Below are 27,245 nucleotides of genomic sequence, written 5' to 3' on the forward strand. Positions count from 1 at the left end.
TGTTTCATTATCTTTCGTATTGATTGAATCAATAGAGATAGTCGAAACAGCCATTGTTTCTTTTTCCACTTCTTCTACCCAAGGAATTGATTCTTCTTGGGAACTGAGGTTTGCGATAACTGTTTTATAATCAGAAGACTGTACTATCATTTCATCTTGTTTGTTATCTTGTTCTAATGGACTTTGTAATTCTTCTGTAATAAAATCTTCATGCATTTCATTTGAAATGGGTGTTTTTACATTAATCGCCGAATAATCCGTCTTTAATGGAATAGTTTTTACTGAGTACGTTTCTTCTTGAGAAATCTGAGGAGAAGTTCTTCGGGAGGAAGCTGTAACTTGTGCGTAAGATTTATTACTTTCTTTAAGCTGTTTCAAGAGTTCTGTGGATTTCTCCTCGATCGGTTTGATTTCATCCACTATTGCTTTTAATTCTTCAATGTCATTTTGCTTTTCTAATAAAGGTAAGTGCGTTGTGAGTGTTTCTTCTTTTGATGGAATTTCGCATGAATCATATTCAATCGGTGCTTCTTTTACAACATTTGTGACATTATCATTTGTATCTTGAATAATAGCGGATGTTTGAGTGATTAAAAAGTCATCTTTCATAGTAACAGTTGTCTCTGTTGTACCTTTTTTACCAACAATTGCTGCCCATGATTTAGCATTCGGATTTAATCGACTGTCATATTTAGGCATGTCATCCTTTGATTCTTGTTTTTGGTTTTCCACAATTGATGATGTTTCAAATGTGACATCGGATTCTGCCGCTTTAGAGAGAACAATACTGTCATCTTTATTTAAGTTATCCTCACATTTCACCAATGCTGATTTTTCTTTAAGAATAATTTCAGATCTCTGATTTTGTTTTTTGGATTTTTTGGATTTCGGCTTACGTTCTTCACGTTTCTCACACTCTTCTTTATCTTTGTGCGATTCAACCTGTTGTTTGTCTATTATCAAAGATTTCTCTGTTTCTTTTGTTTTACAATCACTTTTATTTTCCAGTTTATGTTCTTCTAAATTACTTTGTAATGATAAATCATCTTTAATGATGTCTGTTTTAATGTTGTCACTCTGCTTGTTTGTAGTTTTAGCCTTCGCTTGATCTTTAGTTTTTGTGACTTTAGCATGTTTTAATTCTTTCTTTTTCCTTGGTTGATTTTTTGTTTTATCATTTTGTTTTTCATTCATAACCGTTTCATTTTTAATATCTTTTATGTTAGTATGATATTCATCTTTTACAGCAATTTCTGTTAGGGACGTATCATTTAAAATTTCAGTTTTTTGTTCTTTAATCTCAATGTCTTCTTCATGTTTCTCAATTACATTTTTCTCTTTAATTTCTTCTGGTTTTTCAATTATTGTTTCTTTTTCAATTTTTTGTTGTTGTTCTTCAATAATTGATTCTTTCTTCTGTTCTACTGTGGCTTCTTGTTTTTCAATTATTGATTTTTTCTTTTTTATTTCTTTTTCTTCGATTTCTTGTTTAGTTTTTGCTTTTTTTATTTCAATGTCTTCTTCTCTTTTTTTAATTTGGCTATCTTTTATTGTTTCCAACTCATCGAAATCATCATCAATTGTTATTTCTTCCTCAAGAAGAGCCATCCAAGCATCATCAGATTCTAGATGTACAGATGATATCTTTGTTGGTTTTTCTTTAATTTCTTGATCGGTTTCAATATTATTTTTTATATCGGTTTTGTTTTCTTGAATATTTGTATCTATTATTATTTCTGCATCTGTCAACTGATTATTACTGATTTTTTCAGTAGATGGTTCAACGGAGACATTTAATTCTATAACTGATTGTAGTATTGAATCATTAGTAATACTAATTAAATCTTTTACATTATTATTAAATAGCGTATTATTAGCAGATGTGCTAACTAAAGTTATAGTTGGTTCTCGAATCTCTTCAATTGATTCTATGCACGATGGAATTTCTACAACTTCAGAAATATTTTCGGATAATCGTTTTTCTTGTATCTGTACTTCATTTGTTCGATATTGGTTTTCAATATCTATCAATTTTGTATCTACCGTTTCATCAATTGTATTTTCTTCTGAATTAAAGGTATCATCAAAATCGTCTTCAATCATCATTGGTTCATCTAAAATACTCATCCAAGAATCGTCTGAAACTAAATGTACAGATTGTTGTAAATCTTTCGATTTTTTATCTTTATCTTCACTATCATTTGTTTCGATTGTTTCAAGTTTCTCTACAATCGCAATTGTATCCTTTGTAAAGTCAGACACTACATTTATAGCTTCCTTTTCATTAACAATTTGTTTCTCTCTTTCTATTGCAGTTTTTACAGATACTTGAGAGTCATCAGAAGAAATAGATACGGATTTTTCAGGCATGAATTTCATTTTAATCCATTGCGATTCAAATTCGTAAAAACTGGTGATCGGATATTTTGGCGCTTCTATGATAAAAGCATGTCTTCTATAATTGCTTTCATTCATTTCTTGGTTCGATGATTTAACATCGATCGGTTTCATTATCGAATCTTGTACAATTCTTTCTATGCTTTCTGGTCTTGTATGAACTGTAATAGCAGGTTGTACTTTTTTTACTGTTTTAACAACTTTAAAGTAACGGTGAAAATTACTTTCTGCATGATTGTAAGCATGGCGGTCCATCGCATAAGGTTTAATAAGATCTAATAAATGTTCAGACACTATTTCCTTCTTTATTTTCGAACTTTCAGGTATTTCTTTACTCTTTATTTTTCTGATTGTGTGTTCACTTTCGCATTCCTTTGTAAATTCTGTTTTTCTATCTACCTTTTCCTGAATATTATTAGTTATTGTATTAGCAACATTGACTTCATTTTCATTTGTACATTTATCGTTCTCAATTAAAATATTTGAATCAGCTTGACTAGTTTCACTTAATATATTATAATTATTTTTATCTGAATTATCAATATTTTGGTCTTCTATAATATTATCATTTTGTGTCAAAATAGAACCAACAGCAATATTTTCTGATGTTGTTATAACTGTATTCTCCTTTTCATTCTCTCGTTTTTCTTCAGAAATTTCTACCTTTAATTGATTTTCCAATCCTTCTATATCATTTAATTGAGTAATAATTTCTCCTTTCTCCTCTTTGGGTGAAGTCATTGGCGGGGTCTTATTTGACATATCGCGATTTTCTGGAGTGCTCGAACAAACCCTTCTCCTATCTTGCACGCTACCGAATAGGATCATTTCGTCGGATATCACATTGCTTTCGGTGGAAATCGCGGAAGTTAAACCTACTTTTTGAGAAATCGCTGCCTGATCCGATTGCATACTAACGAGAGAATCATTTGGTACCCTAGCATAAGTAGTAGTAAGACTAGCCTCTACAGTTTCAGGACGCAAAGTGATTAACTCAATAACTTTGGAACCTACAATTTTGGGAAAGGGTATGTTTTCTATTATTTCTACCGATTTAACGGACTTGACATCGGGTGGCTTGACCTTTACCGATCCTGGAACGCTAGTGGTAGTCGTTACGGTAGTAATCATTTTTTCTATAATCAAAGCCTTCCCTGTCGAAGACGGTTGTTCGGATTCTAAATTATTATGTGTTTCATCTATGTATTTTTTATATACTTGAGCTTTGTCGACCGAATCACTTGAAACTTTAGAATCAAATTCAGTTTCAGTTTCATTTTTATTCGATGATTCTTGCGTCTTTTCGTTATCAACATTATCAATTTTCGGAAGAGATTGATTTGTAAACTTTGAGGTTTCTTCTTTCTTCGTTGAATCATGCTTGAAAACGATTTCTTCTTGGAACTTATCGTAAAAAGATTGTTTCGTTTGTTCAGCTGCATGCTTAGGAGACAGGTGTTCTTTTTTCTTCGTACGTTTCAACATTTTTTCCTTGGGTGCAATATCTTTCGATTTTTTAATATCCTCTGTTAGAGAATTTTTATCGTTTATATCAGTCTTAATATTTTCGTTTTCAATCATTGTTTCTTTATGGTGATCAAATTTCCCATTTTTAATATTCCGATATTTTTCTTCCATGTCCGAAACGATATTACTTATTTCTGAAGAAACTTCAGATTCTTCAGGGAATGTTTCTGTAGTAGAAATAATTTCGACATTCTTAGTTATTATAGTAGGTTTAGCCAAATCCGTCTCAGATACTGTAGATTTTTCAGTTGATATATTAACTTGGCCGAATACTATATTTTCTTCCTTGTCTATTTTAACGCCATAGTTATTTTCAGTGTCTGTTTTTGATTGAACAAGGCAGCTGTTATCAAGTACTGATACATGTTGCTCAGCCACATTTGTTTTTTCCGAAAATTGCTCTTGAATGATAGTTTCTTTTGAAGGTGCAATTAAAAATTCGATATTAAGTTCATCTTCCTTTTTATCAATTTTATTTTCGACATGCTGCGATATTTCAGTACGATTTTCTTTTCTTGTATCTTGAACATTAGACTTTGTTTTTTCGGATTTTTTCTGTTTCGTTGTTTTTATCTGACATTTCTCTACTTCTGGTTTTTTAGTTTTTTCAATTACTTTTGTATTATTAATTTCTTCTTTTTCATCCATTGTATCGATCTCTAAATTTTCTGCCGTGAAACTTTCAACTTCTAATTCAGTGTTTGTTTGATGCTCTGTTTCTTTACTTTCTTTAACTCTAGCTGAATCATATGTTTTATCATTTTTATCAATTTGTACAATTTCCTGTGCTGTTTGTTGAACTGTTTCAGGCAATAATATTTCTTTTGTAGTTTCTTGAACTACTGTTGCTTCTGCAATTTTAGCTGCATCGATCATTTGTTCTGATTTTGAAACGACATATTTTTCTGTACCGTTTACATTTATTTTAATTTCATCCAAAACTTTGTTTGTTGAAATTATAGATGACGGATCAATTATGGCCTCAGATTTTATTTTATTCTTAGAAACTTTGTCTTTTTTTCGAGGATTGGTTTTATTTTTTTTGCTTTCATTTATATCGCTAGCAATTTTTGTAATATTAAGCGTCTTTGATTCGGAATCTTTTATTTCAATATCAGTTAGTGGTTTAATTGATTTCAAAGATTTGTCCTCAATTATTTCTTTAATACTGATTTCAAGCTTTTCTTGATTTATATTACTATTTTCAGCTTCCAATTTTATCTCTTTTGACTTTGTCTTATTCTTTTCTTTTTTTGAAGCATCTTTATGTTTTTTATTTTCAATTTTTGTAGACGTATTTGTTTTTTCATTTATATCTTCCAATTCGATTTTTTGAGTAACTAATAATTTTACATCTTTTGTTACATTATTTTCATCGACTATATTTATTTTATCCTTTTTGTTATTACTTAGAACATCCGATTGATACTGCATTTTATTTTCTGAAGCCTCTCCGTTTTGTTCTTTGATTTTTGTATCTTTATCAATTTTGTTCTTACATTTCGTTACATTGTCGAGTTTGTTAGAATTAATGTGACTATTGTTGTCAAGTTGCAATTCTTTCGACATTTCCTTGGTAATATCTTTTTGGACTTTCTCTTCATTTTTGGAATCTGAGATTTTTGCATCCTTCGTATCTTTTTTATCTTCCACGTCATCTTTTAAAATATTTTTATCGTTTGCTTTGATTTCACTTGGTAACATGGCATGTTCCATAAATATAGTTTCTTTTGTTCTTGTTGCTTCTTTAGATTTTTTTGATTTCCTGGACTTTTCATCAGATTTGCTTTGTCTTTCATCGTTATGTTGTTCTATCGTCTCATTAACAGAATCTCGAGATTTGATTTCCTTATTCTGCTCTTTAAGTTTGTCTTTCTGAGATCTTATTTTTTGTTTATCCATATCCTCAATTTCTTTAAGAGCTTTGTCAATTTCGTCTCCCACTGATTTATCTATTTTCTTTTTCTTTTGTCTTCGTTTCTTTTCTTGCGATGGATTTGTATCTAAATCAATTGCTGACTGTTCTTGCTGCACTTTTTCCTCTTTTTGCATTGGCCTATCGCTGATTTTATCGAGAAACGATTCATCTTGCATTTCCAATTTTTTCGACGGAGTTAATTTTTCGTTCTTTTGTTTTTCCTTTGATTTATCGATAGGCTTTCGAGATTTTTTCTCATCCGTCTGTTTAATTTTGTCGTTCGAGTGCTGATACTTCTTCCTGATCTCCCGTTTCTTCATCGTGTCCCAATCGTTTTCTTTGGATTGTTTAGATTGCTCATCAGATGTAACCGCGAATGATAGCGATTCTTGTTTGAATTTCGGTTCCTGCAATGGTGACAATTCGCGAGATGGTAACTCGAGTGATTCTTTTGGCGAATCAGAACGTTCTTTACTTTGATAATTCGCGGCTGTAGATTCATTAACGATGCGTGTCGAAGTAACACGTGGACTGAGTCCATGCGAAAGTATTTGCGCGTACGAAAAGGTTTGCCCTTTGGTTTCCATATTATTCAATGATGACGTATTCCTTCCTTCTGTTTTATTCGTTGTAGAAGTTTCTACATTTGAGATATTCACAGATTTTTGCTGTTCAGGCTTATCGATAAGTTCAGTCGCACTCACGTCTTTAGGAACTTCAGATTGTCTAATTATTGGCACCTCAACAGGTTTTTCCATCACTATCGCAGTTGTATGTCTCATATCATTAACGGGTTGCTGCATCGGAGTCTGCTGATAAATGTCCGATGCCGAAAGATATGCGGTTGGTGCAACGTAATGTTCTGGCGCGTAAGCTAAGGAACTATTATCATAAGGATTCAAGTTTATTTGATCGAGTTGTTGTACTTGCTGATGATGACCGGACGGCGCGTAAACGTACGAACTTACTGGATACGTTCCGAGATGAGACCCGATGAAACCTACCAATTCCGGCATTGTCTCCGGTATCATATAGTCATAGATCTCTGTCGGTTGCTGTTGTGGCACATTCTCATAAGATTTCACATGTTGCAATACATTGTAATCTTGCAAGGACTCATCAGTCCAATTAGTCGGTTCAGATTCAGTGTAATTTTGATCCTCTGTTTTCTCCGTTTCAGGTTGAGAGTAAGTCTCTATGATTTGCACATTTTCCGCCTGTATTTCTTGCGTCGGTACAATTTGCTGGACCTCTGTGACTTGTTGAGACTTTTTAGCATTTGTCATATCTTGTTCCGTGACTTCTTCCACGCGAGGAACTTCCATTCGACCCCGTCGAGATTCTTCGGATAAAGAAACCATTTTTTGTCTGGGTGGTTGCGCAGGAGCAGTAATGCTCTGCGTTGTCTGTATACATCCACGAAGGATATCAGCGTAGGAAGTAGAACCGGGAACCCACATAGGACTGGGCGAACGTCCTCTTCGTTCTTCACATGGTGCTAAAGAGTTCTTTGCGGGCTCCGTTTGCGTTTCTTCCCTGGAATTCACGCCAGATTCAAGATTATCACATTTGTCGATTTCTCCTTCTTGATCCGCTATTATTTTGGGGTTTTTCACTTTGGATGAGCTTGTCTTGCGTGTAGGTGATCGTCCTCGACGTGGCATGGATAATTCGACTTCTGATACAGCTTGCTGACATTCTTCCGCACCGATTGTGTTTCGATCATCTGTTGTTGGCACGCGTGTTTCGGTTTGTAATTGCGATTTTGATTTATTTATGTTCGTGTCATTTTTATGAATTTGCATCTTTGAGATTTGTGCCTCGTCCAACGAAAGAGGATGTTCCGTAGTCAACTTTTGAGTTTGCATAACCGCGGGTCGTAATATTTGTGCGGTCATGGTAGGAGGAGTGACTTCTCGTTGTCTATATGGACTACAGTTTCTCGAGCTTGGACTATTGGTACGTCCTGCTGCAATATCGGCATACGAGGCTTGGCCTATGAACCGGTACTCGTTGGTGGGTATGTAGTATGGATCCACCTCGTGTATCTGATCCACCAATGTCTTGCTGCGTTGCTTCCAATCCTCCATCCGTTGTTGCAGGCTCTGCTTTATCCACCGCGGAAGGTCAGCCAAGGCACAGCAATGGAATACATATACTATGTCAATTTTGAGGAGTCTCTTTACATTCATCGAGGGATAGGGAGCGATATTATTTTTAAAGCCAAGGTTTTCATTTGAGCAAATCGCATTAGAGTATATCGAAAACCTCTTTGTGTACGTAAGTAAAATGAGTGGATTTCGTGAATGAATGTACTTGAACATTAATTGACAGTAAACGAGTTTTTTATTTTTCCTTATTCAATCACATCGTATAGCTATTTAAGCACAGATATTTAGGTCAAGAGACGCGCGCTCATACATGGTAATATAATCGCGTCTATAATCTCGTAGAGTGATATCTATTAAAAAATCAGTGCTCGATAAAAATTTACTTAGAAAAATTACGTGGTACTAAACTAAGTCGTTTGATCTTATCAAAAAAACACTGACGACGAAAGTGAGAGTAGATTTCATTTTGTATCTGTTCTATCTCGCCTTTATCGTAAATGTTTCCTTCGATTAGGTTTTATATGTTTAATTTGAGATGCGGCGGCTATCATCGTCGTTTATTCATCGATAATAACGAGTAAAAATTATATAGAATTGAAAACAAAGAAGATAATGAATGAAGAAGATCATGAAATGAATAAACGAAGATAACAACGATGAGAACCGGATTCGTTCAACGGGGGTAGGTCTCTATTGTCATGGATCCAAGGGCTCTAAGTCTGGTGTGCCTCGCTGTACGAGTAGTTTAGATCTCTCGGTGCGCGCCTGGATTTTACTTTGCAAGGATTTGATTTTTTCGCGATAAATCTAACCGCATACAGAATTGTAAATCGAGAGCATTAACACGTCGAACGAGCGAGAGGGACGGAATGAGAGTAGTGAGATCATGAGGATTTTAATAATAAAGCAGACATTAAGTAAGAAGGAAAAGCGCAAAGTATGAAAAAATTATGAATAATGAGTGAAATGGTAACGATTTCGATAACAACGTAAACGTAAACGATAATGATCGCAAAGGAAGATTGAAATACAATAACGACGGAAATAGCGGGATAGTGACAGATAAAGAAGCACAGGTAATCCACCAGGTAAAAAGGTTGGAAATGATAAAGGTATAAAGGAACAAGGAATACATCAAAGAAAAATTCATAAATGAAACAACTGGTAAAGAAATGAATGCGATGAAATAAAAAAAATAGATATAATAAATAAACGAAAATTAAAGCATATTGTAAGAAAATAATTGTAGCATTCTATTTGTGTGTCTCGCATGATCTCGACACGCGTTTTGACATTGGAGGTCACTTGATTTTCCTGTGGCTTTTACAGCTATATGATTGTTTGTCTGAATTACGAAAGTCTAACATAAAAATCCAAAGATCACGTAAGGGATGCATACGTGTGAAACGGTGCATGACACGCTTTACGTGAATGTGCGGCAGTACTTCGCGTTTTGCTACGTGGTCTTTCATTCTAAAACGTAAGGCATATGTGCGTGATTGCTTATTACGTAATACACGCGCGCACACATGAACAGATATATATATATATATATATATATATATATATATATATAATATATATATATATGTAAAGAGAAAATACGTATATATTATAATACACATACATATGTCAGAGTATATATACGAAGATGTAGCGATATATACGCGTGATAAGTGAAACAGTTAAATGATAAAAACCAGAAAAAGAAACACAGAAAACAAGCAAAATCAAGTAATCCCCTTCAGAAATGATAGCATAAAAGTTTTGCAAGATTAAATGATCTTAAGAACTAGGATTCGAGGAGGAGACTATATATGTACCTTGGTGAGAAAAGGAAAACGAATATCAACATAGTTAGAACATGATACCAACCAGTACCTTGTAAGCAGTGTACCACCATGATGAACACGAAACCAAAAACTATTCGATTTCGTACAATTCGCAAATATCATTAATCTTACAAACAAGAAAAAGAATAGAATATAAACATTTATTTTAAATTTATTATTAATCCGCATTGTGTTTATTGTAAAAAGCATTGGTGGTTTTAGTAAATGTTAGCAGATGATGTAGTTATTTGACAATAAAAAAAGTTTACAAAATCCTGAACAAAATTTGAATTTATCTATTCGATAATTCAATTTAAACCTCGCGACGAAAATCGCGACGTAAATAACATACAATTAAAAAAAAATAGCCGTATTCAATTAACAAATGTAAGTTCTCGAAAATAATGTCGATATTTAATAAAGTTTTGATGCATGAGAGTATAAAAATAAGATTCGCACATAAAAAAAAGGATATAGGATAAAAGGTAGGTATATGATATGTAAATAGTGCAGGAAACATCTTGAATTAGTTTTGATAGTTGCAACTATTTTTTTTTAATAAATATATAATTATATATATAATTTATTAATGATATCTTATTTAAGAAGATGTTTCCATTCGTGTTTATATATGTAGTTATTGGCCATTTCTTAATTCTTCATTTCATATAATAAACAAATTACCTGTTAATATTCTAAATTAATGATATTTTTTTAAATATGTATATTAAAAAATTAATTTTTATATATTTTATCTTTTGATATAACAAGAACATAAATGGCAAATAACTCAAAAGTTAATCCTAATTATATGTGGTTAATAGTGGCTCGATCGACGGTTAGTTATAAATCATGTGCGTTCTAATTATGCGAGTATTGTATTCAAATGAAAAGAGAGATTTGCATAATTGCGCCCAAAAACGCAGAAAACTACCCCCGACAATTGCGCGCAAAAATCTACCCCATCTTCCGACAATTCAAAGGGGAATAGAATAACGCATTCTTTCTTGGTGGTGGTTTTAGTTGGTATCGAGCAAATGCAAAAATCAATTGCTGCTTCAGCGCGCTTGTGCAGGTAATAAAAACGTTAAAGAAAGAAGGGCTATGCCTACCTGTTGCTCTTGAAGAGCTTTTTCTCGATCATTCGGCATATACGTCGGGCTGAGCACCGTCCTCAATTGTTGCTCCACCTGCACAATGTGTTGTCTCAACTGTTGAATTTCCTGAAACGAAATAAGACAATCTCGCTCGATATGGAAAAACATTGTACTGACATCATAGTTTGAAGACTGAATGCTATCTTTCCCATTCCGCTAACCTGTTGATACTGATCTATCTGCGCTAAGCAAACTTCTAAAGAAGTTGTCTGTTCTTTAACGGTGCTGTGAAGAGTATTGAGTTCGGCGATCAGATCGTCGGCAATATCTTTCACCCGGTTGTCGCCGACGATACCGGACCTAAAGTGCACCTCGAGCTTTTCTACGGAGATCGTGATCTTTGTTTTTTGAATTGCGATGTCGCTAAGCATTTTCTCACGAATAGCATGTTGATCGCGCAACGGTTTCTTCTTATTCTGTGGCAATTCCAGCGTCTGCTTGGCCTTCTCCATCCAGCTCCGCACGTCCTTCATCTTCCTCTCGCATTGCTCCCACTCTTCACTGGCCTCTTGCAGTAATGCATTCTGTAATACGGGGATTTTTGACAATTGACTGATATTAACTTAAATTTCAGTCGAAGTGAACTAACCCTTTCCAATAGTTGACCCTCAACTTGGACTTTGCCCTCTTCCGCCTCGGCCAACTTCTCTGGTAGGTCCGCCACGGTAGTTACCTGACCGATATTCTCCAATTCTCTGCCCATGTCACTAAGATTTTTATTCACCTGCTTGCAGCTCTTGACTGCTGTCTATAAAACGAAGGAAGTGTCAGGCGAACGTTGTCGCATATCGTAGAACGTAAAAAGTGACGTTCTTTCACATACCGAATATTCGTGCAATCTCTGTCTGGCTTGCTGAAGAGTGCTGAGCTTCAGTGGTTCGACTAGGAATTGTCGTTTTTCCTCCGTCCATGTCTTAACAGCCTCATAAAGTGCAAGGAATCTCTGCCAGGCATCTAAGGTGTCGCCCACGATTTGTTTTTTCTCTTCCAACCAACTCTTGATTTGCGCTAGTTGTTCAGTAAGATTATCGATCGTGCTATTGATTAGCTCCTTTTCGGTGTCGTCCCTCGTGTTCTTGACGATGGTTTGCCCATTCCTCGTCAGTCGTTCGAGCTTATCGCTAATCGTGCCCAGCTCATTTTGTATTTGTCTGAGATTTTCTCTGAGGATAGCCGGTTCGATTGATCTGTCCTGTACCTTGAGCTCGGCTTGTCGAATCCATGCTTGCACCTCGTCCACATCGGTTAGATAATCCGACCTAACAGTCCTAGCACGTTTCTGCTCTCTCTGTTTTTCTTCCATTGTTTGTGTCGTTGCTTCGGCACAAAGCTCGAGTGCGGTCAGATGCTGGGTAATGTCACTTGGTACTAGCTGCTGGCTAGCTTGGTACCGCGCCTTAATGCTTCCTGAGAAGTTCTTGACGGTATCAACGAGATCCTCAACCTGTGAGTTCAGCTCTCCCAGTTCGATCTCGATCGCGTCTTGATCAACGCCGTAAACGTATAAGTTCGACGCGTTTTCGCGTGTCTCGTTTAGTCGCTTTCGCAGGCGCTCGATCTCACGTTCGATGTTTTCGAGCGCCTCTAGATCCTCGTTCGCCTTCTCGGACTTCCCACGAAGAGAGCCGACGAGTCTAAAAGGATGATTCGAATGGTGATGATTCGCACAGCGAAAGAGGCTCTCATAGAGAGTAACTCTTAACATTTTTTTTGTCATACAGACGCGTTGAATTTATGTAAATACATTTGGTCATTTAAGGGAAGGTTGGCGAGAAAAGCAAGCTCGATTATTTATTTTGAAACTAAAATACTTGTCTCTGTATAATATTAAATTCCTTTTACTAAAAATAACAAAAAATTGAATAATATTAATTATACAAAAAAATATAAATAGTATAATGCTGCTTATATTTAAAAAGATGAATAAAATAAGATGTAATTATTCTTATTATTGTCTATATATAACATGTTACAGACACATATAGAGCATGATTTATTGAGATATCATTCCAAATAACAGACATATTTCCGAAACGAATATATTATAATATATTAAAGTATATAATATATTAAACGAATATATTATAATATATTAAAGTTCCACGTGAAAAAAATTGTATGAAATAATCGGTAGTCTTAAACATTTGTGGTGAGACAAATTTAGAATCGGAAATGCGTGTCGCTGTGCTTCGGCTGGCCCGATCCCAGGCGAAGTCGCGCAGTCAGGGCAGCCTTGGCTAAAAGTAGACGAAGGAAGTATGTACCGATGGGAGTTTGGCCGACTGTTCACACTTGTGGTATACGACGATGAAAAACTGTTCAAAAAAGGTGTTATATGATTTTACGAGACAATTATTTTATTTAACATCCACACAAAACACAATCGGTTGCGTTTCGAGAAATAATATGTTTTTTTTTTTTCAGATACTAATTTTTTATCAAATCGAATAAACTAGAAAAAGAAAAGTATCCGATTTTGTAATAGAATTTTAATAATATTATAATTAATAATATAATTTTCTATTTTATGTTTATCGAAGAATTTTTTTAACAAATGCATAAAAATCTCTTCTCTCTTTAAATAAGAACAGAGTAAATTATATGTTTTTTTACTGCCAGTTGCACAGTCAACATAAATCACGAAGAATAATTTAAATGTTGATGTCATCTGCTAAAAACTCGTATGTTGTCATCCTTATCCTTTTAGAAGGAACAATTTTGATTTCATCATTACTAAGGCGATCTATATTTTCAACGATGATTTTCGTTTCTCGGAGAATTACAAAATTACAAATTGAAATTTATTACGATTCATCCCGTTTCTCTTTATCTACTTGCTAGAGAGTGAACTCTTATTAATTTAGTACAATTAATTTTATCACGTTACAATATGTCATCTTTTAATGTGACATTAAGTATAAGTTAGCGATTATGTATTTGCCGATTTTTACACATTGCTCTCAAAATACGTGATCATGAGGATTCTCGAAGTCAATGTTGACTTTTGTGCAATGATTCTTTTTCTACGATGACATCATTGAGCCGGCCTGAATACGAGATACGATTGCCGGCCGGCAGATGTAACACGACGAAAGACACATAAAAAATTAAAAAAAAAGGAAAAAAGACCCGTGATGTAAGATTTATAGATTAATTATGTAAAACATAGACACTTCTTTGATTTTATTTTATAATTATTTTTTAACGTATCGTTGAATATAAGTTTTTTTTTGTACGAGGTGTTTAATTGTTCCTATTTGTATAACATTTTCATTTTGTGAATTCATTCACGTGACCGCGAGCAGTAATGAAAATTGCTCATCTGAAATAAGAAATAAGAGAAATTAGAATGATAAATTTGCGTGCCGCGACAGTCGAATCAAATTCATCGCCAAAATGAGTTTCCTTCTAGAAACTATTAACATTTGCACGCAGTGATCTATTTCCAGCGCTATGAGTTTAGGTGCGAAACGATTATCTATTCTCACGCGATCTCGTATAATCTGCGATAGTTCCATCGATCGCACAACTTGCTGTTGCGATCATATGCTGTGCACGATTCTATTTCGTTAATTGTAGTGCCTAATAGATGTCATAAAAATTTCTCGTTACTAGCAGTGTTTGAATGAAATCACTCTCAATCTATCTGTACGAACGATATCGTAATCGAACAATAAACCCGAGCAATATATGTACCTATGTATGGTTGAAGTAATCGCGCGATATTCGCGTTTTCGCGATATAATCGACAGCGAACCGAGCGCGAACTTTTCACTTTCTTCTCTTTTTCTGGATTATTTTTTCTTTAATCCTTGTCTTTGTTCCTGCGTTTATCTGGATAACAGTATGGCGCGGCACTATCAAGCCAAACAGCAGCGTTCGCGGTTCGAAACGTTATTGGAGGGATACAGTCGCTTGAGCTAGCGTTAGACGCCAGTTGAGACGCATTGGCGAGGCGCCGCGACGCATGCGGCCTGATCTTAGAAACGGTTTGGCTAGCCAAGAACGTCCTAAGAATAATCGGTCAGTGAATATATAAGGCCGATAAGGAATGGAGAATTGGAAGACTGTACCAAATGAATTTTAAATAATAAGACACGAAAAATACGTAATGACCTCATCGTGCAACTCGTAGTAGAAATTTTACGACTAATTTTGATCGGAGCTTCTTATTATAAATTTCTTTGTGTGACTTTAACTTTATATTTTGTATAATTTGTTGTGCAGTCTTTCTTGACGAAAATTGACTGGATATATCCGGAGATTTGAACTAGTATCTTAGCTGGATGGAATCAGCAGATTTATAAGCGTATTGCTGCACGTGATTTAATCGGTACCGTGACTATCGCGATGAAATAACACGAGTCATAATAACAATTGCAAAGTGGCATAGCAATTAAAATGGAGATTGCATGCACGTATACTATTGTTTAAAAATTTCCAAATAAATGTCGTTGAATAATATACGGTTTAAAATAAATATGAATAAAAATACAACGTTAACTACGTTTATCAACAAAATTTTAGAGAAAATAATAGAAAATTTATCGAATAGATCGATTATTAAAAAGAATATACTAATGTTATCTATTATTACAAGTTCAATTAGAAAATTCCACAGCAATATTCGTATGACAAAGAAATTACGAAATTTAGTTGTAATCTATTCTAATTGTCTATTCTAATGGTCAAGAGAGAATTTTGTCAAAAATATTTTATCTTTCTATCATTTCAGATAATTGATGTTCATAAAAAATTAATAAATTTTCAACTTACACATTCTAACGCGAAAAATTTGCCGGAGATGCGTGCCGATTATTATGTGCATTTTATTGAATCATGAATCATAGATACATATATGTACGTGATATCATGTCTTGTTTATATGATACAGTATGTAAGATGCAACGTTTGATTTTATTTTCAGACGATGTCTAATTTATATTTAACGAAGATTTAATTAGCATCGGACGCATCCTATGATCGGCCAGCGAACTACGTATCGATGACATTACACATCAAGGTATATAGATAGAGCATTAAAAAATTTATATCCATCGCGATCTTTTTATTTCCTAACTAAATCTCCGCTATACTTTCCACTATATTTCCGTACATTGTTAATTATAAAAAAAAGAATCTCAATTATAGAACATTACTTTATAAAATTCGCAAAAAATTGAATTTTGCAGTGAAATGTGTTTTCTTTTGAATTTTATTAATGATACGCAAAATATGAAAATATAATATAAATTCCAGTGTCCTTATCTCCAATTAAATTTCTTTTGATTGAAATTTATCTCTGATTCTGCGTGCGATACACATATGTCGATATCGTACTAATATAGTTTGTTTCGCTTTGTGCGCATGCGAAACTACGACGTTTGCGCCATACGAGAAATGAGGTTTCGCAAGTTTAAGTAATCGTTTTGATTAAGTCGCGATTGGAGGACGTTATCCAGATATGTCCTCATCGAATTAATATGATCTCTTTTTTTCCATTGATATTTAACGAAAATCAAAAAGAAAGAAAAAATCCCGTGTGTATCATACCTCGAAAGAGCGTGTCTCCCAAAACGTAAGCTCATATCCGTCCAAGTGTTAGTATTCACCAGAGTTTTTCATTTGTTGTGTGTTACGTTCCGCGTATAAATGATAATTACGCCACTCCCATCGTTGACAACACAACAACACGTGCGGAATTGGATGTAAATACATTGAGACGAGACGTCATGCCCGATGACAATCCGCCACCTGGCAAAACGTCAAAACGTCGTACGCCGGCGTTATCCGCGAGTGCTTAAACGCGAGCACTTAAACACGTAATCAGCGTCGATGATACGTCTGCAGAAAGATGCAACGAAAAATACAATTTTTAGCATCGTGCGCAACACGTCGTCGGTGCCGTTATGATGATGACTGAATGAACTGACGCTGGGTAATACTACGGGCGACAAAAAGTATGGTAGGGGCCATGGACACCGTTTCCCCCCTTGGGAACGCATATCGACCTTCCTCAGCTGTCTTATATCGAGTGTTTATACGGTGTTATACAGTATTACGTCATATGACAGATTTAGTGATGACGTAGCACTAATGAAGCGATGATGAATCGATGAATATCGGCGATCACGGCTAAATGTCGATTGTATGTGTGCGCGCGTGACTAATTTTCGCAAATATTGAAAAAAAGCGCGATCGCGACTTATTTAATTTGATTACAAGCTAATGTGAATCTTTTCGTAACAAAAAAATTTTGTGGGAGACCAACAACTCTTAAATTACCAACGATAAAGAGAATGAAAGATTTTTTTAAATTATATTTTGATAATACAAATGGATAGTAAAATCTAATTCATTGTTGAATTTCTTTATCGACAATTAAAAAGTCTAATTAAAGAAGGTTAATTGCGTAGATGTTTAAAAATTGGAATGTTGTGATATAAGTAAATTGTTTTTTCTTAATATTTTTTCTTAATATTTTTAATAGAATAAAATTAATTCTATATTAGTCAAAGAATTATAAATGAAAAATAATCTATTAAATCCTAGGATATGTATTAGATAATATCTAATATATGAGAAAATGTCTGCAAGTTATATTTATATTTACGTACTATTTATTCTCCATTTTGTGGCGCTAATCGCATTATGTCGAATTTGGATCAGCACTCACATTGCGTCGTAACCATTATTACGTATTTGATTTGTAATTTTTACGCAACGTTATGTAATCGTTAATTGGAGCACGACGAATAATGATCGAAAATTTGTCGGAGAATTTTATTATGATTAACTGTTGCTGTGTAACTCAATTTGGAAAGACATAATTGGAAATAATATGAAAATTTAAATTTACCTTAATAACTTTCACAAAATTGTTTCACTGTCATTCTTTCGCAGTTTTACTGTAAGTCTTTTTAAAATAATCTTTGTCATTGATTCATGACATATTATAATATTTTGTTTTGAAATAATTGCACTATCGTTTTACAAGTATTTTAGTTTCCTCGCTCATTGACCAACTGTTTCACTACTGACATTGCGACCGAAAAGTCAATTGCTAGCGCATTGTTTTGGCGCAATGATTTGGATGCGTCATGGTAGGATAACAATCTTAAAAACCTTTATTAAAATTGCGGCACATTCGCGCATCGTCGATATTTCTACTTATTAAAAAAAGTGATCTTATAATCTTCCCCTAAATGTCAAAATTAAAAGAACATATCTTACATTAATTATATTATATTATTTTTAATTAATATACCACTATGCTAAAATGCAAAAAATTAAAATGATATGATCACCTGAAAGGAATACTAGAAATACTGATTAAATCAGTACAAATATAATGATGAAACATAATTGCTGAAATAGAAAATATATATGTCGTAGGAAAAGGGAACATATAAGCAGAAGCTTCAAATGCACATTTATACATGCACATGCAAATCTGCTCGCAGAAGGACCTAAATAGCACCTTTTATTACCAGCCCAAAGATCAATAAGCTATTATAAAACTTATAAAGTATTATAATAAGACAAATACAAAAAATATTTTAAACTTAAATTTTTTAAATATTTTTAAATTAAATTTTTATGACTACAAATATTATCAATTTTATTCTCCATATTAAATAATAATAAAAGTGCATGTATATTTTATTTCTGAAATTACAATATAACCGTGATATTAAAACTTGAAAAAGTAAAATTTTATAAATCCGGAATGCTATATAAAATGCGAACATTTGGTATATTTTTGCTAGAATACATGGAATAAATATTAATTGTTAAAGTTATATTCTATTATTTTTATATTATTAGTCTATTTATAAAAATGTTTTTCACTTACTACCTATGTTAATAAACGATAAAATAATATTGAATTGACTTAGTTGGCTAGTGATAACGTAAGGCGGTGCTGGTCCACATTCTGAGCAGATATAAAAGCAAAATACACTTTGACTCACGATTCGACGGATTTTTGTAGTTTCTCAAGGCGTTCCTCAAGATTTCGTGCCGGTGCTTCCGTAAACGCTGCGAGATAGGCGAGTACAGGTCCTGCCAAACTCTTCACTTCTTCCGTTTCAGGTTTAAGTTTTTCAGCTTCCGTTACAAGTTCCTGTCCACAGCAAAGTTAGGAAGCGTATTAACTTCTCTTTCAATCTTTGATCATTTTACACCATTTTCAAAGTTTTTAAATTATTTTAATTTTTTAGCACATATTAAATTTTTAATTAAAATATCTATTTGTAAAAATATCAAGGCATCTTTTATAAAAGGATCTCTTATATGATCGTCTTTTATGAGCGTTCATCATGGCTTGATAATTCGTGAGCGACTAAAGTAGTTAGCTTTGGGCCGAGCACCTGTGGTGCCTGGCTGTGCAAGTCTGACACGTTCGGCATTTATAAAGAGGGTGCATCAGGAAAAGAGAAAGATAGAACTAATAGTATGTCTGTATCCCTAGTGCACGGTAAATCGATAAGAATGTGTATCCACATAAAATGCGACATTACATAGCCATTTAAAGGATCAAAAAGTATACTTCGCGTGACATACATATTTTCTATTATTATACAAAGTTTTATCTATGCTCATGTCAATAATTATAGAACATGCTTAACCCACTTTCAATATTTTTAGCTATTTTTATGCGATTTATTTAAATTCATGTGTGAAGTATATATAAGATAGATTATTCCGATATTGATTCTCAAACTAATTGTATTACATTTATATTGCTCGTGATTTTTTTAGTAGACAAATTATTATTTTATCCGTATTAGAAAAATTGTTACTTACTTCTAATACTTTAACAGTATCATGTAAATGTTGTTTCGATCGCACCACTGTATCGACGAGTTTACTTTTTTCCTCAGTCGCGATCAATCGTGATTCGATGAGAGCCCATTGCGCTTCCAAGTCTTCCCAATGTCGCGATAATGCCTCGAGTGCATCCCTGCGTCCTTCGAGTCCCGAAACTAATTCGCGCCATTGCAAATTGATTTCGGAAAGCTGTGATTCTATCGCTTTCTTGTTATTAATATCTGCGAGACGGAGGACTTCTTGTCCACGTTCATTTAAAAGATCCAACTCGAATTGTTGATTCTGCGGAAATAAAAAAACATTCAAAAATGCATCTAATTAATTAGTATCGAGCATATATATAGTACGTACATATGTTGTACATAAAGCAATTTAATTTTTCTTTTAAATATACGTATGCAAATGTAAAAATTTATTAGAATACATTAAAATTTTCTAGACATATTTTTTTATTTTATAAAAAAATGTTTTATTGCAAATATCATAAATATATGAGTTCAATATGACTTGAAGATTCTATTTAATGTAATATAAAGACTTGCAGACTTTTTTTAATGTAATATAAAAAATACGTAATTGTAATCACAAAAAAGAAGAAATAATTATTTATATCTGTATTTCTTGACACACCTGAATGTCATTCAGAGCATGCGTAATTTTCTGAATATTGAATTGCAATCCAGCTAATGTTGTGACCGGTTCATCCGTGAATTTAGTTCTGCTGATAACGGCGCGAACACGTTCCAAGCTTTGTGTATAATCCCTCCACATCTCTGCACCCTGTTCCAATCGTGAGCGTTGCGATTTAGCCGTATTAAGAGTGTTCTTTAACAACTGAGTATGCTGCTGTTGTTGAGCACCTAGTTCTTCCTGCTCATAACTATCCAAAGACGGCCAGATTTTATCTGCCACCTGTTGAATCTGTTGTGACACGAGTTCGCGTATCGAAGATTCGGAGCTGAAATATATCTAAAAACATAACAGAAATTAAATTAAACTTATTTATTCACGACAATATTAATTTTGTAAACAGTCGAAAATCTCTCATTTCTTAATTTAAATGATTCAAATCAATCTAATTAAAAAAGTAATAAGAAAAACTCACCTTGTGTTCTTCCAGATCGCTAAAAATGTTTTCAAAATCGAGTCCTTCTTTATTGCTCTCGAGCCGAATTTCAGCTTCACGAGCCCAGCTGTGAAGCTTATTTGTAAGAGCTGCATAATCCAATCTCATCTGCATGTTACTCTCGAAATAATTTCCACGCTCTTCCATCTCTCGCGGTAAGGATGTCAACAAAGAAATTGCTTCGCTTAACATTTCTTTTAAGGATCCAGGCATTCCTTCTTCATGTCGCAGTGATTCCTTTAGATTTCTGATTCTATCTAGATATTCATTTACATCAGCGCAAAGGGCATGATGTTTCTTTAATTCTGCTTCAACGCTCGCTGGATCTCTTTCCAACAATGGTCTAGATTTAACTTCTTTCTCCTTGCTCTCAAGCCAGTCAAGAATGTCTGCCAATTCACTAGCGAGTCTTCTATGCTCAGCTGCCGCCAGTTCGTGTTGCTCTCTTTGAGTTTCTACTGCCCTTCGGAGAGCCTGTAATTGTTGTTTCAACGATTGCAGTTGTTCCGTCACGTTATTCCTATCTACAACCGAACCTTCCGCCGCTATTTGCTGTCCTTTGTCCGTTGCACTAGCGAGAGTAGCTTCGCATTCCTGAATTTTTAATATAGCGTCGTCGTACCTGTTGAATTTTTGATAATTAAATTAATTAATCATTAATAAATCACTAATGGAATCAAATTTTCTATTCTTATTTAAAGTTTAAGGTACATTGTTTATTCAATATATGATATTATGATCCACAAATACAGTACCTTTTAATTTTCTCTTCCGTTGTTTGTCCAGATTTCTCAATATCTCGAACAATTTCAGTATACTTGGCAATGAAAGTAGTAATCTCTGCGATCAAGGCGATAAATTGTTGCCGTAATAACAGCAACTGACGAAGTTTCGCTATTTGTGCTTCGAGAATTCTTATTAAATCATCTTGTTGAGCTAGAACACCATGTAGATCTCCTATATTAGCAGATTGAAGATCAGATAATTTGGCTTTATTTGCTTTGAGATCGTCCAAAATTCTTTCATAAGCGGCCAACATTCCTTCCACATCTTCCACACGAGCACCAATCGGTTTATTCAGATCATGAAGTTCTTTCTGAATGTCTGTCATGAATTGAATTGCCTCCGCCACTCGTGCGGCAGCTTCTTCAGCTTCATCTATATTCTTTTGAAGTGCAATTGCTCTTTCATTTATCACATCGGCCACTCGTCCGTGAGCTTCTTTCATATTTTTCAACTGTTCGCTCAATTCTTGCTTATCGGCATCACTCACAGTCGGTAAAATTGATTTTCCTTGTTGATTTATTTTTTCTATGTCATCACCGTATTCTTGTGCCTCTTTCTTCAATCGATCGTACTGTAAAAAAGAAAGAAATATTTATATTCTTGAAATATATACTTTGCAAAAGATATACAAGGTGCATCAAAATCTCAGTGAATTTTTTTTATAAGGAATATATACATACCTTAGCAAGTTGTTCACGAAGAATGTCAAGACTGGAAGGTCGCAACTCAGAAGAGGTAGCCACTTCAGCTTCCTTAATCCATCGTTGACACTTGTCTAATTCACTTTCAAAAGCCTTGCGTCCCTGAAGAAGATCTGCTAACGAAGCTTGTTTTTCTTTCGCCTCCTTCTTCAATTCCTCATAATCCTTACTTAGATCGTCCAGAAGGGCCTGGAGTTTGGTGCGACTGTCTGCATTACAATCTTTCAGCAAATTGTGCCCTTGTTTAAGAATATCTTTAAGATTGCTTTCATTAAAGGAATCGATATCCGTTTCCAATCCGCTGTGTTGTGCAATATCTTGCTCAACTTTCGAAGCTCTCAAAGGCAGATATCCGCTAAGTTTCTTTAAATCGTTGCCTTTAGACTTTATCCAATTTCGTGCTTTTTTAATATCAGTCTCTAATTTGCGACGTGCATCAGCTGCCGCATTCGCGATGGATATTTCTTCTCTCAAAATGGCGCATAATTCAACCTGTTCGCCGCGCAAAGATTTCGTGTCAGCTTCTAATTGCTGCTGCTCGCTGGTTTCCAGTTCGTTCTGCATATTTCCAACTCTCTTTTCCAATGTATCTATAATCAATTGCTTTCCATCTGTTTCTTTCAACATAGCCTGCAAAACATAATATTATAATTTAAAAATAATGTATATTGATATTTTTTGAGGAAAAAGTAACAAGAAAATGAAGAATTATACCTTGAGAGTGAGAAGTCTTTCTTCCGCCTGTTTGCTTTCGAAGCCAAGCAATTCAGGCATTTTTACTTGTTGCTTTTTCTGTTTAATCCATTCTCGATTCTCTTCGATCTCTCGCCTAGTTGCTTCGATGCCTTGTGCCGTCATCTCTAAGACCTGTGCTTTTCTTTGTAACTTCTTACCAATGTCCGCGTATCGTCTCTCTATCGACTTAATTTGCTCTTCTATTTGCTGAGAATCTAGATTGCTGACCGAGTCCATCACTTGGTCGCCTAATTTCTTTACTTCTGCCAATTTCTCTGTTCCCTGAGATTCAAATTCGGTTGTAATGTCTTTAAGATTTGAAATTTTCTGACCGATAGTCAATCCACTACCCTTCTCAATCATGTCGACTTTCTTCGATAGGCCATCGAACCATGTTTGAATATTCTGCACTTGTGATCTGTATTTCTGGATGAGATCCTGTGCTGCTTGTTTTCCGGCGATAGCTTCAGTCAGCTCGGTCTCCAGTTTGTTCAATCCTTCCTCAATATCATGATCCTCTTCTTGGATCGACAATTCCGTTAATGCGCGAGTGCGACGTTCGCCTACATTGGTGAGCAATTCGTTCATTGCCTGCAACTCGGCCTGAGCAGCCTCCTCTCTCAGTTTCGCTGGTCGTGACTTCCATTCAGCGCAGAGGGCTCTCTGCTGATTAATCCAAGCACGAAGCGAATTCTTTTGTCGCAATTGCTCCTCTAGTTCACCTACCGTTTTCATCACATTTGCCAAATGCGTTTGCATCTAATAAGATACATAATTTACATTAAATATACGTACAATTTTCAATTACATTTAATAGAAATAAAAAATATTTATGTATAGAAAAATTAGTAATGTTAGAAACAAAGAACAAATTAAATAATGTTAGACAGATAATTTATGTTTTTCATTTTCTATATCTCTACATTAGATTTTATAATGTTAATTTACAGTTTATAAAATTAATTTACTTTATTACACTTACTAATTTTATCTGATTCATAAATGAAATTAAGTACATACCTGATCAATGAGATCATCGAGTCTTGTTCTAACTTCGACTTCTCTTGCGGGGACTTGAATAGGCGGAGCATCAAGAGGACTTCCGGGTCTAGAGACGCATGCCGCCGCAGCTTCGCAAGCTTCCACCGCTAATGCCAATCGAGCTTTTTCGGCTTGAAGCTTATTGTGTAGAGTTCGAGCACTCTCGAGGCTCTGCTCAGCAGAAATTAAGTTATTCAATGGAGCTTCTAATCCTTGAGTCATTTCCGTCTCATACATGTCTAGATTCTTCATGATACTCTCCAGAGTGTTCTCATATTCCTGGAATTTAGTTAGAGACTCTGTCAATCTATTCTTGATTTGCAGGGCGGTATTCAACAACGAATTGTAACTATCCTGAACATTTTGCAATTGCGTTTCTATAGTTGATCTAATAATAGGATTCGCACCGACATATCTATCTATTTGACCATGACCCTTCAATTTTAGTTCGTCTAATACTTCCTGATACTTCTGAATTTCAGCTAATAATGCTTCATGCTGTTTGATTTGTTCGATCGTTTGTTCTTTGTTGGTAATATAGAGAGAATTGTGTGCCATTAATTGGAAAGAGATTTGCAATAGCCACTTTTCTGTTTCTTGTAAAGCAGCATGATACGAATTATACTCTTGCATCTCATTTTCCATAAACTTTTTCTTCTCGCCGACAAGTTCGGCTAGCGCCTTCCATCGGTCTAATAAATGTTTCGTTTCGTTTAGCGTCGTGTTATTTTTCGCCCATGCTGACAATTCCGTTGCTTCCGTCATCAAATGATCTAAGTCGGATTTTTTATCACACATTTCCTCTTGAATATGTTTGTATCGTTCGAGCATTGTTTTCATCTCACCAAACTCGCCTTTTGTATCCGGAAAACCTTTAATAATTCCTTCGTTCCCTTCTAACCACTTTGCAAATTTATTATGCACTTCCGCATGATCCTCCCAGCGATTCAAAACCGACTTTACTTTAGCTTGAACCGTATTAAGATCTATGCTTAATTGTTCCCAATTTGAACGTAAATTGGCCATATCCGATCGTAACTGATCTTGTTGTTCTGGAAGAACCATGTTTATTGCTTTTGCAAAAGCATTTTGCAATGTCGATAGTAGATGTTGACCTTCCGTCATGCGCGTCGCCACCAGCTTGAATTAAAATAATTTTATCGCTGTTAGATTATTTAACTATATTTATTTAAATTTTGCTATCATATATATTTAATTAATAAATCTATCACATAATATTTATTTTAATTTATTCTAATATTTTTTATTAATATACAAATTTTAAAAAGTATATATCTATTAAAAAAATAAATAAATAAGACACGTACGAATTTATATTTGTATGACATATTTTTTTATTAATACGATTAGTAAATCTAGTAATATATTTCATTGACATTTCCTGCAAAAAATTTTCTGTATTTTTTTTCCTCAATAAAACTTACCCTCAAGGTTTCTAATTTATCCTTTGCCCAAGCCGTATCTCCTACACCGATACAATCTTCTACTGAGCCTTGAGCAGTGCGTAACCAATCCTCCATCTCCTTTTTCGCTTTTAAGAATTCAGTATGATCGGCGAGGTTCTTCTCGACTTTGAAGACGAGCCCTTGCGCATCGGTCAATAGCGACGTGTACGCTGATTGCAATTGTATCGTCTTATCTCGCGCCCAGCTGCAAGCGCTAATCTCTAATAAAGCTTCACATTTGTCATTCAAGTCTTCCAAAACAGGTTTTTGTTTAACTGCCTCTTCCACCAAATATTTACAACGCTCTAAATCCTCTGGAGTTTTGTTATCTTTAGTCTGTTCGTCTGCAATCTTCTTTTGGAAATGATCTATCCATCGCTTCATGCCATCTAACGTATTCGTGAACTGGGACCAGCTTGAGATGCAGTTGGCAAGAGTTCGTTGCGAATCGTTGCATTGTGCTTGCAAGGATTTCCAATCAGCCTGTATTTGTTTCATGTCTTGCTTAATGGAATCTTGGCCCTCGGGTCCTGTCTTAGAGATCACAACGTCGCTTAGCTCGATCACTTTCGAAATCAACGTGTCTCCTTTTGGCAAGGATGAGATGATTTGATTGACTTTATTCTCTCGTTCGATAATTCGTTCTTTCTCGCCATGAGTATCACTATATTGTTGAAGTTCGACTTTTGTATGACGCACCCAGTCACCTGCCTCGTTCAAAGCTTGTTGGAATTTTTCGTGATCTTTGACTTGATCTTCCAAATTCTAAAATAACCAAAATAACAATATTATTATATTATTATATTACATTCCTGTTTGCAATTAAAAAAAGAGTTCTACTTACATGAATTTTTTCAGAAATTAATTTCTTCAAACTATCATATTTATTGATTGTCAATTCGTACGGACTTTTGGATATGCTGTGATTTTCAGTAAGACGAATCTTTAAGCGATTCACCGTTTCGCCATGACCGTGAATATCTTTTTGCAAGATCTTATATTTTTCTAACAGAGCACGTTTCTCACTAAGATCATTTCTGTATACATCTCCTGGTTGAATCTTGCCTTCAACTTCCTCCAACCAATCCGAAATAAGTCGGTGAATTTTGTTGAGCTCCTCTAACATACTTGCTCTTGTTGACAGTCTTTGTCTCACATCTTCGACGTCGACTAATAACTTATCAAATTCGCTTTTTAAGTTCTCGGTGTCTTCTTGAATCTTTGCTGCGCCGTTTTGTTCCGTGTTCATAATGACTTTTTCTTTCAATTCCAGAGCATAACGTAATTTGTTCTGACCTTGCTCCAACGTCTGTCGAATAGTTTTACATGTATGTAACTTGTTATTAACTTCACTTAATGTACTGGGAATATCTTTGCACTCGCTTAATTTGTCTCGTGTGCGCTCTATCCAATCTTGACATTCTTGATATAAAGTATTGTGTTGTTGATGTTCCTAATTAACATTTTAGAAAAAGTGATGAGTATATTATTTTATATATATATATATATATATATATATATATATATATTGTGCTATTGTTAGTTGTTACTATATAATAGAAGAAGTAATTAAAGTTAAAATTTAAAATTAATTAAAATTTTTAATTAAATTATTA

At 34.4% G+C, this 27,245-nt stretch overlaps 1 protein-coding gene across 1 annotated transcript in view; it reads right to left on the reverse strand.

Moving 5' to 3' along the window:
- The window catches only part of LOC105617609 (nesprin-1), a 91,754-nt gene that overhangs the window by 32,703 nt on the left and 31,806 nt on the right, over positions 1 to 27,245 (reverse strand). The window contains exons 24-43 of the mRNA XM_012199166.1: positions 26,474 to 27,082; positions 25,609 to 26,394; positions 24,143 to 25,303; positions 23,102 to 23,881; positions 22,367 to 23,017; positions 21,656 to 22,257; positions 20,880 to 21,522; positions 20,405 to 20,743; positions 19,751 to 20,056; positions 18,916 to 19,067; positions 11,766 to 12,576; positions 11,532 to 11,690; positions 11,104 to 11,466; positions 10,898 to 11,008; positions 4,605 to 7,950; positions 4,053 to 4,514; positions 2,989 to 3,923; positions 1,937 to 2,802; positions 897 to 1,153; positions 1 to 836 (exon numbers count right to left, since the gene is read on the reverse strand). The exon at positions 1 to 836 is cut by the window's left edge and continues 327 nt beyond it. Coding sequence (XP_012054556.1) covers positions 1 to 836; positions 897 to 1,153; positions 1,937 to 2,802; positions 2,989 to 3,923; positions 4,053 to 4,514; positions 4,605 to 7,950; positions 10,898 to 11,008; positions 11,104 to 11,466; positions 11,532 to 11,690; positions 11,766 to 12,576; positions 18,916 to 19,067; positions 19,751 to 20,056; positions 20,405 to 20,743; positions 20,880 to 21,522; positions 21,656 to 22,257; positions 22,367 to 23,017; positions 23,102 to 23,881; positions 24,143 to 25,303; positions 25,609 to 26,394; positions 26,474 to 27,082 — 14,175 coding nt within the window. The remainder of the gene's footprint in view (positions 837 to 896; positions 1,154 to 1,936; positions 2,803 to 2,988; positions 3,924 to 4,052; positions 4,515 to 4,604; positions 7,951 to 10,897; positions 11,009 to 11,103; positions 11,467 to 11,531; positions 11,691 to 11,765; positions 12,577 to 18,915; positions 19,068 to 19,750; positions 20,057 to 20,404; positions 20,744 to 20,879; positions 21,523 to 21,655; positions 22,258 to 22,366; positions 23,018 to 23,101; positions 23,882 to 24,142; positions 25,304 to 25,608; positions 26,395 to 26,473; positions 27,083 to 27,245) is intronic.

This window comes from Atta cephalotes (assembly GCF_000143395.1).
Source record: "Atta cephalotes unplaced genomic scaffold scaffold00001, whole genome shotgun sequence".
NCBI lineage: Eukaryota > Metazoa > Arthropoda > Insecta > Hymenoptera > Formicidae > Atta > Atta cephalotes.